The sequence below is a fragment of the Malus domestica genome, chromosome 16 (genome assembly GCF_042453785.1).
Source record: "Malus domestica chromosome 16, GDT2T_hap1".
Taxonomy (NCBI): domain Eukaryota; kingdom Viridiplantae; phylum Streptophyta; class Magnoliopsida; order Rosales; family Rosaceae; genus Malus; species Malus domestica.
This window is the reverse complement of record NC_091676.1, coordinates 38,563,477-38,574,658: the sequence shown is the minus strand read 5'-3', so window position 1 is coordinate 38,574,658 and position 11,182 is coordinate 38,563,477. Positions and strand designations below refer to the sequence as shown.

General features: G+C 40.4%; 1 protein-coding gene across 3 annotated transcripts; it reads left to right on the top strand.

Annotated features, from left to right (window-relative positions):
- Positions 1–5,838: 5,838 nt before the first annotated feature.
- LOC114821984 (probable serine/threonine-protein kinase PBL21) lies at positions 5,839–10,804 on the top strand. Of its 3 annotated transcripts, none has more exons than XM_029095723.2 (8): positions 5,839–6,020; positions 6,343–6,436; positions 6,551–6,589; positions 6,784–6,929; positions 7,558–7,747; positions 8,111–8,502; positions 8,664–9,011; positions 10,549–10,804. In XM_029095723.2, exons 2-7 carry the CDS (start codon positions 6,358–6,360, stop codon positions 8,970–8,972), a joined length of 1,155 nt encoding a protein of 384 aa, XP_028951556.1. In that variant the 5' UTR covers positions 5,839–6,020; positions 6,343–6,357; the 3' UTR covers positions 8,973–9,011; positions 10,549–10,804. The 3 variants fall into 3 exon arrangements, with proteins under 3 accessions (XP_028951556.1, XP_070671558.1, XP_028951555.1); XM_070815457.1 differs by having other exon boundaries at positions 5,978–6,087; XM_029095722.2 differs by lacking the exon at positions 5,839–6,020 and having other exon boundaries at positions 6,140–6,436.
- The last annotated feature ends 378 nt before the right edge of the window (positions 10,805–11,182 follow it).

Below are 11,182 nucleotides of genomic sequence, written 5' to 3'. Positions count from 1 at the left end.
ATTCAAAAATTCAAAAATTCAAAAATTCGAAAATTCGAAAATTCGAAAAAAAAAAAATTTGCCTAGGCCTCTTCTTCTTTGGGCCTAACAACTTTCATAACAAATATATATGAAGGAGGAGTTTTGGGCTACCACTTAGAAAGGAAAATGGTGAAGTTTTGTTACTTTGGAAACTTGGCTATTAGCAAGACACCTCCTTCGTCAACTCTCTCGACCGGAGACTTGGGGGACTCCTACCATATGCTACTGCACCATGATACTCGGAAGTCTCATGACCACTCAGTGACTTGGATTTTTTCAAGTCTCCAACCGAGAAGTTTTCCTCACTCAGGAAATTAAGGGAGCATTACCTCAACCTACATGCTTCACTCACAAAGCTACAACATACAAGCTTCAACAAAAGGAAAAATTCAAAGAACTTAGTGAAGAAGGCCTTGGTGTATTTAACACAATACGTTGAAATGAAGCAAAGCTTGTTTATTGATATCTCCAATAAGTTACAAATATGTACATATACATGAATCCAAAATAAACAAACAAGAGGGAGCCTTCACAAAGGTTGCTTAGGAGAAGTCTCAGCAGTTGGCAGAGCCCCAGAAAGAGGAGGCACTAGAGGGTGATTATTCGGAGCCTCAGTACTAGGCAGAACCCTAGAAAGATGAGGCACCGAAGGTTGATCATTTGGAGCTTCATTAAGCGGTACAACCCCAGAAGACGAAGGTAATAAATGCCTTTGGAACAAACCCACAAACCTCTGATGATCAAGTAAAATTTGACCATCAGATTCCTGCAGCTAATCAAGCTTCCTCTTCATGTTTGTAGCATAGTCATGTATGAGCCTGTGCAACTGTTTATTCTCATGCTTGAGCCCTCTGATCTCCTGTTTGAGACTTACCACTTCAGTCGCCAATGATTCAACTTGGTGGGTTCGAGCAAATAGGCGTTGGGCCATATTAGACGCAGAACCTGCACATTGAACACTGAGAGCTAGAGAATCCTTAACAGCCAACTCATCAGACCATTTGGAAAGTAGTCTATTATCTTTGGGAGTGAGAAGGTTCCTAGCCACCACTGCAGCGGTCATATCATTCTTCATCACAGAGTCCCCAACGGTAAGATGACCAGTAAGGGATAAGAATGATGGGCGCCATATGTTGTCTTGAGAAGGCATGGCCGTCTCTTCACCAAAGTTCAAGTCAAAACGAAGGTCGGATGGGCCAGACATTCTCAGAAATGATGAAGGAGAAATGAGGTGCAATAAATCTCTAAAGTAAGGGGAAAATTCCTACAAGCAATAACTCTCTGAATGTACTTCTTGCACACAATTTGTGCCCTTATAAAAGAAAGAGCAACAGGGCCGCTGATTCAAAAATCGAAGAGGCACCACTCTCCGGATTCCGAAGAGGCACCACAGATAACTTTGCCAAAGATCTCTGACAAAGTTTAGACACATAAATTTTGAAGGTCCAGCTACCCTACTATTACCCACAAGGGTAAAGGAACAACACCACTGCTTGATAACTAGAAAGTCCTTATATGTGTCAACCTCCGTGCTCCGTGGCAAGGCAGACTGGCAAAAATGCCCAACCTTTACTCACATTCGAGAAAACACTCCCAACAAGATTGCTTGCTCAAAAATCGAAGAGGCACCGCTCTCCGAATCTCAAGAGCCAGACTCCCAACATGATTACTTGCTAAAAAATCGAAGAGGCACCACCCTCCGAATCTTGAGAGCCAGACTCTCAACAGGATTACTTTCTCAAAAATCAAAGAGACACTGCTATCAGAATCTCAAGAGTCAAACTCCCAACAGGATTGCTTTCTCAAAAATCGAAGAGGCACCGTTCTCTGAATCTTGAGAGCTAGATCCCCAACAGGATTGCTTGTTCGAAAACCAAAGAGGCACCGCTCTCCAAACTTCGAGAGCCAGATTTCCTTGGATAAAGCTTGTCTGCAATCTTCACACGCAACATCAGCTTTCCAGATACCACATACCACTTTTTCAAACTGCTCTGACAAAGTTAAAACACGTGAAACTTGTAGCTCCCACTACATTGCTATGACCAAGAAAGGTGAAGGAATAACACTACTACTTGTTGTTAGGGAGACTCCTATATATGTCGACCTCTATCCTCTACAGCCAGGCAGACCTGCAAATAAATAAAAAATGCTCAACTTTTCTGAAAGGGCACTCTCAGCAGAGTCTCTCGAAATACTCAGCTTCTTTTCCTCCCGATAATACCTCTGCAAACAAACCAAACCAGAGCAAGAGTATCTCATATCATCAGGGTTAAAAGCAAGAGTATCCCATATCATGCTTTTTCCCTGTCTTTTCCTTTGGCCTTGTTCTTACTTGCAAGACAAGGAGAAAGAAAGCAATCAGTCAGCACTTGGAATCAAGCTTCTAGTCAGAAACTGACTACCTAGAACTCCTTGCCTGATTACTTATCTGACATTGCTCTCGAGTACTCATCTTCAACATCTTATGCTTCCAAAGAAGATACCACATCTGCTTGAGGAACAGATAGGGCAAGTAAGAAGGATACAAGGAAGCATGTGGAGACAAGCGTAACAGAACACGTGCCGATACATCCACTACTTTTGTCAACAGCAAAGTATCTCATATCATCAGGGTCGAACGTACTCTAGATTTGATGGACTTGTTTTGACCCTCAAATTCTTGAGTCGGCCTCATACTCTGGAGGAAACCAGAAAACCCTCCAGCCTAGTTCAAAAATAAGCATATGGAAAGTTACTTCTTCAAAAGCAAAAGTATCTCATATCATCTCTTCTCCTTTTTCTTCTCTTTATCCTTTTTGTTACCTGCAAGATAGGGAGAATGAGAATAATCAGCCGGAACTCGAAATCAAACTTCTGATCTGGGACTGATTGCTTGAAACTCTGATTGCTTACCTTGTCTGTCACATTTTTCGGCAGATCTCCTAGCTCGGCAACTTGGGGGACTCCTACTACATGGTTTGTATCGCGCTTGACCAAGCCTAAAACTACAAGTAAGCTTAAAGTGAAATTGATACATTACCTTGTGCATCTCCACCGGGTAAAGATACCACCCTTGGATGGAGGAAAAGTACTTCCATAGAAGATGCCACATCTACTTATGAGACAGATAAGGCAAGTGAAAACGATACCACACTTCGGTACTTAGAAGTTTCATGATTACTCAGCGGCTTGGATCTTGCAAGTCCCCAACCGAGGAGTTTCCTTCACTCAGGAACTTAGGGGAGCACTGTTTGTACCATACTTGACCAATCCCAAAACTACTGAGCACCGGTCAACGTTATACCGTCAAGGACCCATAAGAGTTTCCCTCCAACCAAAAGGCCAATCACAGTGTGACACATGTCGACATCAGAAACCAATCACAATGTGACACATGTCAACATCAGAAGCCAATCACAACACGACACGTGTCAATGTCAGAACAAAGCTAAAAACTCTTCTATAAAAGGAGATCATTCTCCCACAATATTTCCTAATGTCATTTGTACTAAATCACTCACTTGTACTCACTAAAGGAGAGCTTGAACCTATATACTTGTGTAAACCCTTCACAATTAATGAGAACTCCTATACTCCGCGGAAGTAGCCAATCTGGGTGAACCACGTACATCTTGTGTTTGCGTCTCTGTCTCTATCCATTTACATACTTACCCACACTAGTGATCGGAGCAATCTAGCGAAGGTCACAAACTTAACATTTTCTGTTGTACCAAAGTCCTCACTGATTTTGTGCATCAACAAATTCAATAAAGCTTTACTTATGAAGCAATGTTGGAGATTGGTAATTGAACCAAATTCTCTATGGGCTCGTGTGATCAAAGCTCGCTATTTCCCTCACTGTTCTTTTTGGGAGGCTAGAAAAGGAGGTCGAGCTTTGTGGGCATGGTCTAGTCTTCTCTCAGTTAGAGATTTACTTCATAAGGGTTCCCATTGGCAAATCATGGGAGGGTAGGATGTCAAGGTTTGGAGTGATAGGTGGCTGCCCTCGATTCTTTCGGGACACCCGAAGCCTATAGGACAATAGAGTGTATCGCCAATTCTCAGAGTGTCTTCGCTAATATGCCCGATATCAGGTTGTTGGGATATTGGTTTTTTGCAAGCTTTTCTCTCTGAAACAGATCAAATGGCTATTGAGACTACTCCCATTGGTGTTTTAGGTCATAAGGATAGACTTGTGTGGGCTCCGAACAAGAAGGGTATCTACTCAGTTAAGTTGGGGTACAATTGGTTACTAAGCAGTGTTGTGGACGAAAGGGGGTTTAGCACTACTTTGATTAATCAACTCCCTCCTAATTTTTGGAAACATTTATGGAAACTAGGGGTGCATCCTAAGATCCAGCACTTTATTTGGATCTCGGTTCACGGTGGGTTTCCCACCCGTGCTACTCTCTATCGCTGCAAATCTGCCCCTTCCCTTGTGTGTCCTATCTGTTTGTGCCAGGATGAATCTCTTGAGCATCTCTTCCTCCTTTGTACTTGGGTTCGCCCTATCTGGTTTGGCGGTGTGCTCTCTTACAAAGTGGATGGTGAAGCTATTTCTTCGTGGGGTGGGTGGTGCAAGGATGTGTTTTCGCCAACGTTTGGATCGGCTTCAAGTAGAAATTGGGTCCAATCTTACATTGCTTTCACTTGTTGGTTCATTTGGTAAGCTCGTTGTGATTTTGTGTTTAATAAGGTTCCATTGAACCCGGTTTCAGTTCTTCTAAAAATTTCAGCTGCCCTTAGTTTTTTTTAAGGCTAATTCTGGCGTGGAGCCGTGTGGAGTGACGAGTTTTGCTTCGGCTCCTCGGGTTGCCTCTTGGTGTGCTCCATCTGATCCTTGTTTTAAGATAAATGTAGATACTAGCTAGTCGATGGTCACTCAATGAGGTTTCGCTGGGGTGGTGGTGCGTGCTGGTGAAGGAAGATTTGTAGCAGCTGCGCACTACCCTATTTGTGCTCCCTCTGCAATTGTTGCGAAAGCCCTTTCCTTGTTTCATGGGTGCAGGTTGGGGTTGAAGCTTGGTTTTCAAGAGGTCATTTTCGAATCGGACTCGTCAGAAGTCATTTCTTGTCTTTCTAGTTCTGTTGTTGACAATTGGGAGGCTTCATCTACATTGGAGAGGATCAGATTGTTGGGGAGTTCTTTTCAGAGTTGTCGTTGGTCTTGGGTTCCAAGATCAGCTAATGAAGCAGCGCACGTTTTGGCATTGCAAAATTCGTCGGAGATGAGTGATTCTGTTTGGGTTGATCGACCCCCATCTTCGTTGGTATTCGTCCTTAACAATGATGACCTCCTTTGTCCACATTAATTCTCGTTTGTTTTTTTTCGGTGCTGGGGTGACGCTTTCACAAGGTGGAAGTGTCCTATTATTTGTAAGCCCCGCACTGTTGTTTCCTGCTCAGGCTATGCCTCTGTTGTTAGCCTCTTGTAGGCTCTCATGCTGCTGCTTTGTTGATCCTGTCTTGATCCAATGAAGTGTGTTTCCTCTCAAAAACAAAAAAAAAAACAAAAAAGTGGGGGATTTAGTCCAAAGTATAAATGTCATGAAGTAGGGGTCCTATTCCGAATAAAAAGAGAGAAAAATGAAAAAAGGGCAACGTGATTTCATGAGTAGGTCACGTGGTAGCAGAATGAACGACAATACGTCATCGCATCGAAGCCTTTACACCTTTAAAACATACTCATCGGGTCCAGCATCGGTCGGAGATTCCGAAACTGGCACTTTTAGCAGTATCAACAGTAGTAAAAAGAGACCAACAACAAGGGCAATAAAGTAATATCACCGCAGTAGCTAACCGGAATGTTTAAATACGGGAAGGGAAAGAGAGGGAGAGAGAAGTCGAAGTGAAAAGGAGGGGGAGAGAGAGAGAGAGAAAGAGACCATAGATGTTTAATACAACAAATTTAGTTTCATATTTCTTTATAAAAAATATATATAAAAAATTGGAAGCTAAAAATCCAATTGTTTATGGCCAGGCCACCGCTAAATGCGTTAGCTCACTGTCCAAATTTTGGCGTACGCGTTTCGACAATTTATTAATTTATTTTCTCCCAAGATTTCCATAATTCGGCGAATTGATAAGTTTTTTGATTTATTTGGATGACATTTTATTTTTGCTAATTTATTTACGTTTTTTGGTTCGTAATCTAAAAATCATATCCAACTGGGATTCAATTATTTGGGAATTTTTTATTGTCGGGGCCTCGTAAAGGTTTCGGCTTCTGAATCTCTCCGGCTACGGAGGAGACAGAGAGAGAGAGAGGACAAAAGCAAGCTTATCTGGTTGTAGACTAGGGTTAGGTTAGGGTTTTTCATTTTTCTTCTTTTTGTATTACAGATGGAAGCTTAAGGGATGAGTTGCTTTCGTTGCTTCAGTCCCCACCGGAAAGATGTCAGCAAGGTCGAAATCGATAACGGCACTCGATCCTCCGGTCAGTCTGCATTTCACTCTTTTTACTTATATATATTTGCCCATTTGGAATTTTTTTGGTTCCATTTGTTAAATGCGATTGGTTTTTTATTGCAAAAAATGGATGAAATTGCAGCATGTGGTGGGAGAGGCAAAGGAATTCCCGATGACAGTGGTAAGAATCTCAATCACCCCCAATTTCTGAAAGTCAAGAATTTTAATTACGTGTTTGGTTCTGTTGAAACACCCATTTTTCTGGAGTTTGAGATTCAGCTGTTTAACACACTATCTGGAATTTTGAACTTCGTGTTTTTATCGCAGTAGCGAAATTGAGTTGATTTTTTTTTGTTTTGTTTTATGTTTGTGCAGAGTGTGGGAGGGGAAAAGGCAGAAATGTGGCACGAAGTTTCACATTTCGCGAACTTGCAGCAGCCAGCAAAGGCTTTAGGGAAGTGAATTTGATTGGGGAAGGAGGTTTTGGAAGGGTTTACAAAGGCCGGCTTGATGCAGGCCAGGTAAGTGTTGCAGGGCTTTTCCAATGTTCATACTACCGTTATTCCGTTAATCTTTGTATGGAAATGTAAATTAGGAAGGTAATGTCCGACGCGATATATATATATGTTTCTGGTTATTAATGAAAGCAGAATTGATCGTTTAAATCAGAATTAATATATTTCCATACACCCTGAAAGGGCGACTATACCTGCCTAGACTTGCCTAGGCGGTCGCGAATCTCACTTAGACAGAAAATAAATAACTTCCATTTTGCATTTTATTTTTCAATAAATTGTATGAGACTTGTTGAATACTTGGGATGAACGCTCATTGTTGCTTGTTCCCCATGTCTTCAATATGTTCTAGTACTTTATAATTTATATGCCATTTTATCTTGCAATTAATGTATTCCAATACAATTATGTATTTTCCTTCAGTATAAGTAGACATTTGTTTATATGTTATATTTTAATTTAATTAAAATTATAAAAACGCCTAGGCACTAGGCCTTGCCCGCTGCCCGACTAGCGCCTAACGCCTAGCACCTTTTATAACCTTGCTTTAGATGGATGAAAACTTGATCCACCGGATGTAAGACAAGGTTGAATTTGATGTTTATGTGTTGCGGCTTTTGATTTCTATGACCAGGTTGTCGCAATTAAACAACTTAATCATGACGGTCTTCAAGGGTTCCAAGAATTCATCGTGGAGGTTCTCATGTTAAGCCTGCTACACCATACAAATCTAGTCACCTTGATTGGCTACTGTACTGACGGAGATCAGAGACTCTTAGTCTATGAGTACATGCCGAGGGGTAGCTTGGAAGATCATCTTTTTGGTAAGCATCTTGATACTTAAACCGTACATTCTCATCCATTCTACAACCTCTAATTGATTTATTTTCCTACTGTATTATCCCTTGTGTTTAATGATAGCTTGATACTTTATATTTATCACATTGGCAGGAATAGTATAGAAAGCTGAATTGTCGATTATCATTTCTGTCGCTATAATTATTTTTTTGGCATATTGGGTTTCCCTTAAACTTCAACTTCAGTTATAGCTGTCCTACTGTGGATGGCGTAAGGAAACAATGGATAACATCTAAAACAAAACATATAATCTTTCTTTAGAAGCCTGTTTTCTTTATTATTGTACTCCATTGTATTTGACCCAACAAATGTGGTATTTTACTTTTCAGATCTTAGTCCTGGTCGAGAGACACTGAGTTGGGACACGCGAATTAAGATAGCTGTTGGTGCAGCACGGGGCCTTGAATACCTCCACTGCAAAGCTAACCCGCCAGTTATCTACCGTGACTTGAAATCAGCAAATATACTGCTGGACGATGAATTCAATCCAAAGCTTTCAGATTTTGGGCTTGCTAAACTTGCACCTGTGGGTGACAAAACTCATGTCTCAACAAGAGTGATGGGAACGTATGGGTACTGTGCGCCAGAATATGCCATGAGCGGCAAGTTGACTCTGAAATCAGATATTTATAGCCTTGGTGTGGTTATGTTGGAGCTGATTACAGGGAAGAAGGCAATTGACTGCTCTAAGAGGCCAGGAGAACAGAACTTAGTGTCTTGGGTGAGTTAACTCTTTCTATTTCTCAGTTTTCTTTCATATTCTGGACTATCAGATTTTCAATCTCACTTACCGTTGTTGAATTACTGCTAGCTTCTATTGCAAATGATTTATTTTTAATTTTTTTTCAAAGTTATTGAACACCTTTGTTTTTGTAAATGCAGTCTCGTCCATTTTTGAAGGATCGGAGGAAGTTTGTCCAATTAGTTGATCCTCTGTTGCAAGGACGTTTCCCAGTTCGTTGTTTGCATCATGCAGTTGCCATTACTGCCATGTGTCTACAAGAGCAACCAACTTTCCGTCCTCTTATTAGTGATATTGTTGTAGCACTTGAGTTCTTGGCGTCCCAGAGCAACAAACCTGACCCTCGAAGAGCTGGGGTCCATAGTCCCTTTTCGGCATCACCTTCACAGCAAAACAGGGATATTTTCTCTCAGGATTCTGATTGCAGAATGAGTTCAACTTCTACTTAGAAGTTCTTGGGATCAACTTGCTGAAACAGCCTAATTGATGTAAGGCACAAAATCACTTTTTGGAAGGAATTTGGGTCATATGGTCATGGTTTCCAATAATTTGCGAAACAATATTTTATTATGCTGTTTGAGAAAGCATATATGTTGTCGCTAGGACGGTTTCTTACATTGATTGCATAAATTTTTCTAAAGCATAAAGTTCGTATATGTTTTGATTGCATAAACATTTAAAAGTAAAATAGAAGCAAAAGGTACTCCTCAAATTCATCTTTCTGTTTTACACATTGTGATTGATGATTTAGTAGACTTGTCAACTTCAGTTGCGTAAACCATTAGCATAGGTTAGTGAGTAGCATAAATGGATATCCTACTTTTGTGTTTGCCCTTTATCTAGCGTTGGTTACTGTAGCTTGTCTGGTCCCCCATTCGGAGGATATTTCAAGTACTCTAAGTCATTTGAATTCTATTTCTATCACTGGGTTCTATGCCATTTTGTTAAAAATAAAAGCATGGAAGTGTCATATCAACTTTTTATTTTCTATCTTTATACAGTCATATTGATCCGATCGTTTTCTTGAATAAACTTCATTACACGCTCGTGTGCACACACCTACACATTTGTGTCCATGCATGGATATGTGTGAAAAAAGATGTGGAGCTCATAAGGGAGCTTGGCCTTCATATGTTGTATCATGACCTTGGATATTTTATCACTCATAGATATGTGAATGAACTCTCTTCCAACCAATGGTTAGTGTGTCAGTTGGTTTAGTATATGATTAGGTGTGGCTTTCTCCCACATTTTCTTGGGCTTGATTCTTGAAGATATTCATCCAGCTATTTGCTAAAAGTTCCTGTCTCTAAAGATTGTTGGGTCCCGTGAGGGTCCCCAGCTTCGTATCCGAGTTTGCAAAGTTTGTTTGGGAATTTCTGGGTATAAAAAAATAAAAAAGTAGAACACAATCTTTCGCTTCATACATTATGTGTTTATTTACGAGATGTATACTGTACCTTTAAAAGAGGTCGCACTTGGTGCGATGGCAAGTGCCTTCGCCCATGAGCGGTAGGTCTCGGGTTCGAGACTTGGGAGCAGCCTCTCCATAAATGGGGGTAAGGCTAGCCGACATTCACCTCTCCCAGACCCTGCGTAAAGCGGGAGCCTTGTGCACTGGGTACGACCTTTATACTGTACCTTTAAAACATTGTCTCTGGAGTCTTGATTCTTGAATGAAATGAAGGTAGATTGTTCAATAGTGTTTGCCAATGAATGAATCTGTAAAGTTCATATTCCCCTGGTCATTTAATTGCATTAATTTACTGCTGTCTAGCGAATTGTGCTTTTGAATTTCTGAAATGCAAGTTTGATGTTCATGATTCGTGCTGATCTGTGATTTAATGTATCAGAAATATTTATCATGACAGTTGATGGTCTTTTCATTTTCCTTGTTTGTTCTTTCCTTGGCCGTTTTAGCTCCGTAAATGCTAATGTTTTATAGAGAATGCAATCATCTGTCTGTCATTGTTGATTATTTCTGCATACTCACTGTTGTAACATTTTCCAACTTTGCGCTCGCAGGTGCCTACCCTCGTCGAACACACAAGGAAATCCCGAAGGAAACCCCGAGATACCAATGTAATATACACGCATGAACAATTGGTATAGAAATGTGCACAAATATGTATATATATATTTGAGCTTGGACATGTAGCTTTTTGATAATTTAAGAGATTCAGGTTTTTGTATTTTTTTATTAGAGGTCATAAACCATCATCTACTGGTGTGGATTCTTTCAATATAAATGAAAATAGGACTCGAGTATAACAGAATCAAAGGAGCATCGTGTACGCCTTTTGACTGATAGAAAGCATCCCTCTTTTGTCCCCCCACCCCCAAAAAATAACAATTCAAATGGTTGTTCTTGCCGCGTCGGATTGAGGAGCCTTTGTCGTCCGGCTCCTCATAAATGATGTCATGGACCTGAATCCATTAGTATGGAACATGTTCTTTTCCAAGTGAAATCCCCTAGTATATAAAAGAGTGAAAAATGGCCCATACATAAGAGCTTATGCCTTAATGAAGCCGCATATTATACTATATTTTACTAAATAGATATCCGTGTTATGATCCAAGTAAGTCTTGAAAAACAAAAATTAAATATATAAGATTTGTCCTTGTTGTATCTAAAAAATCTTTTTTTATTTTTAAACAT

What these genes read in the sequence shown, in the direction of transcription:
- LOC114821984 (XM_029095723.2), top strand. Translation starts at nt 6,358, where the DNA reads ATGAGTTGCTTTCGTTGCTTCAGTCCCCACCGGAAAGATGTCAGCAAG. An exon ending in TAACGGCACTCGATCCTCCG is followed by an intron (nt 6,437 to 6,550) that starts GTCAGTCTGCAT and finishes ATGAAATTGCAG; the next exon opens with CATGTGGTGGGAGAGGCAAA. An exon ending in GCCGGCTTGATGCAGGCCAG is followed by an intron (nt 6,930 to 7,557) that starts GTAAGTGTTGCA and finishes TTCTATGACCAG; the next exon opens with GTTGTCGCAATTAAACAACT.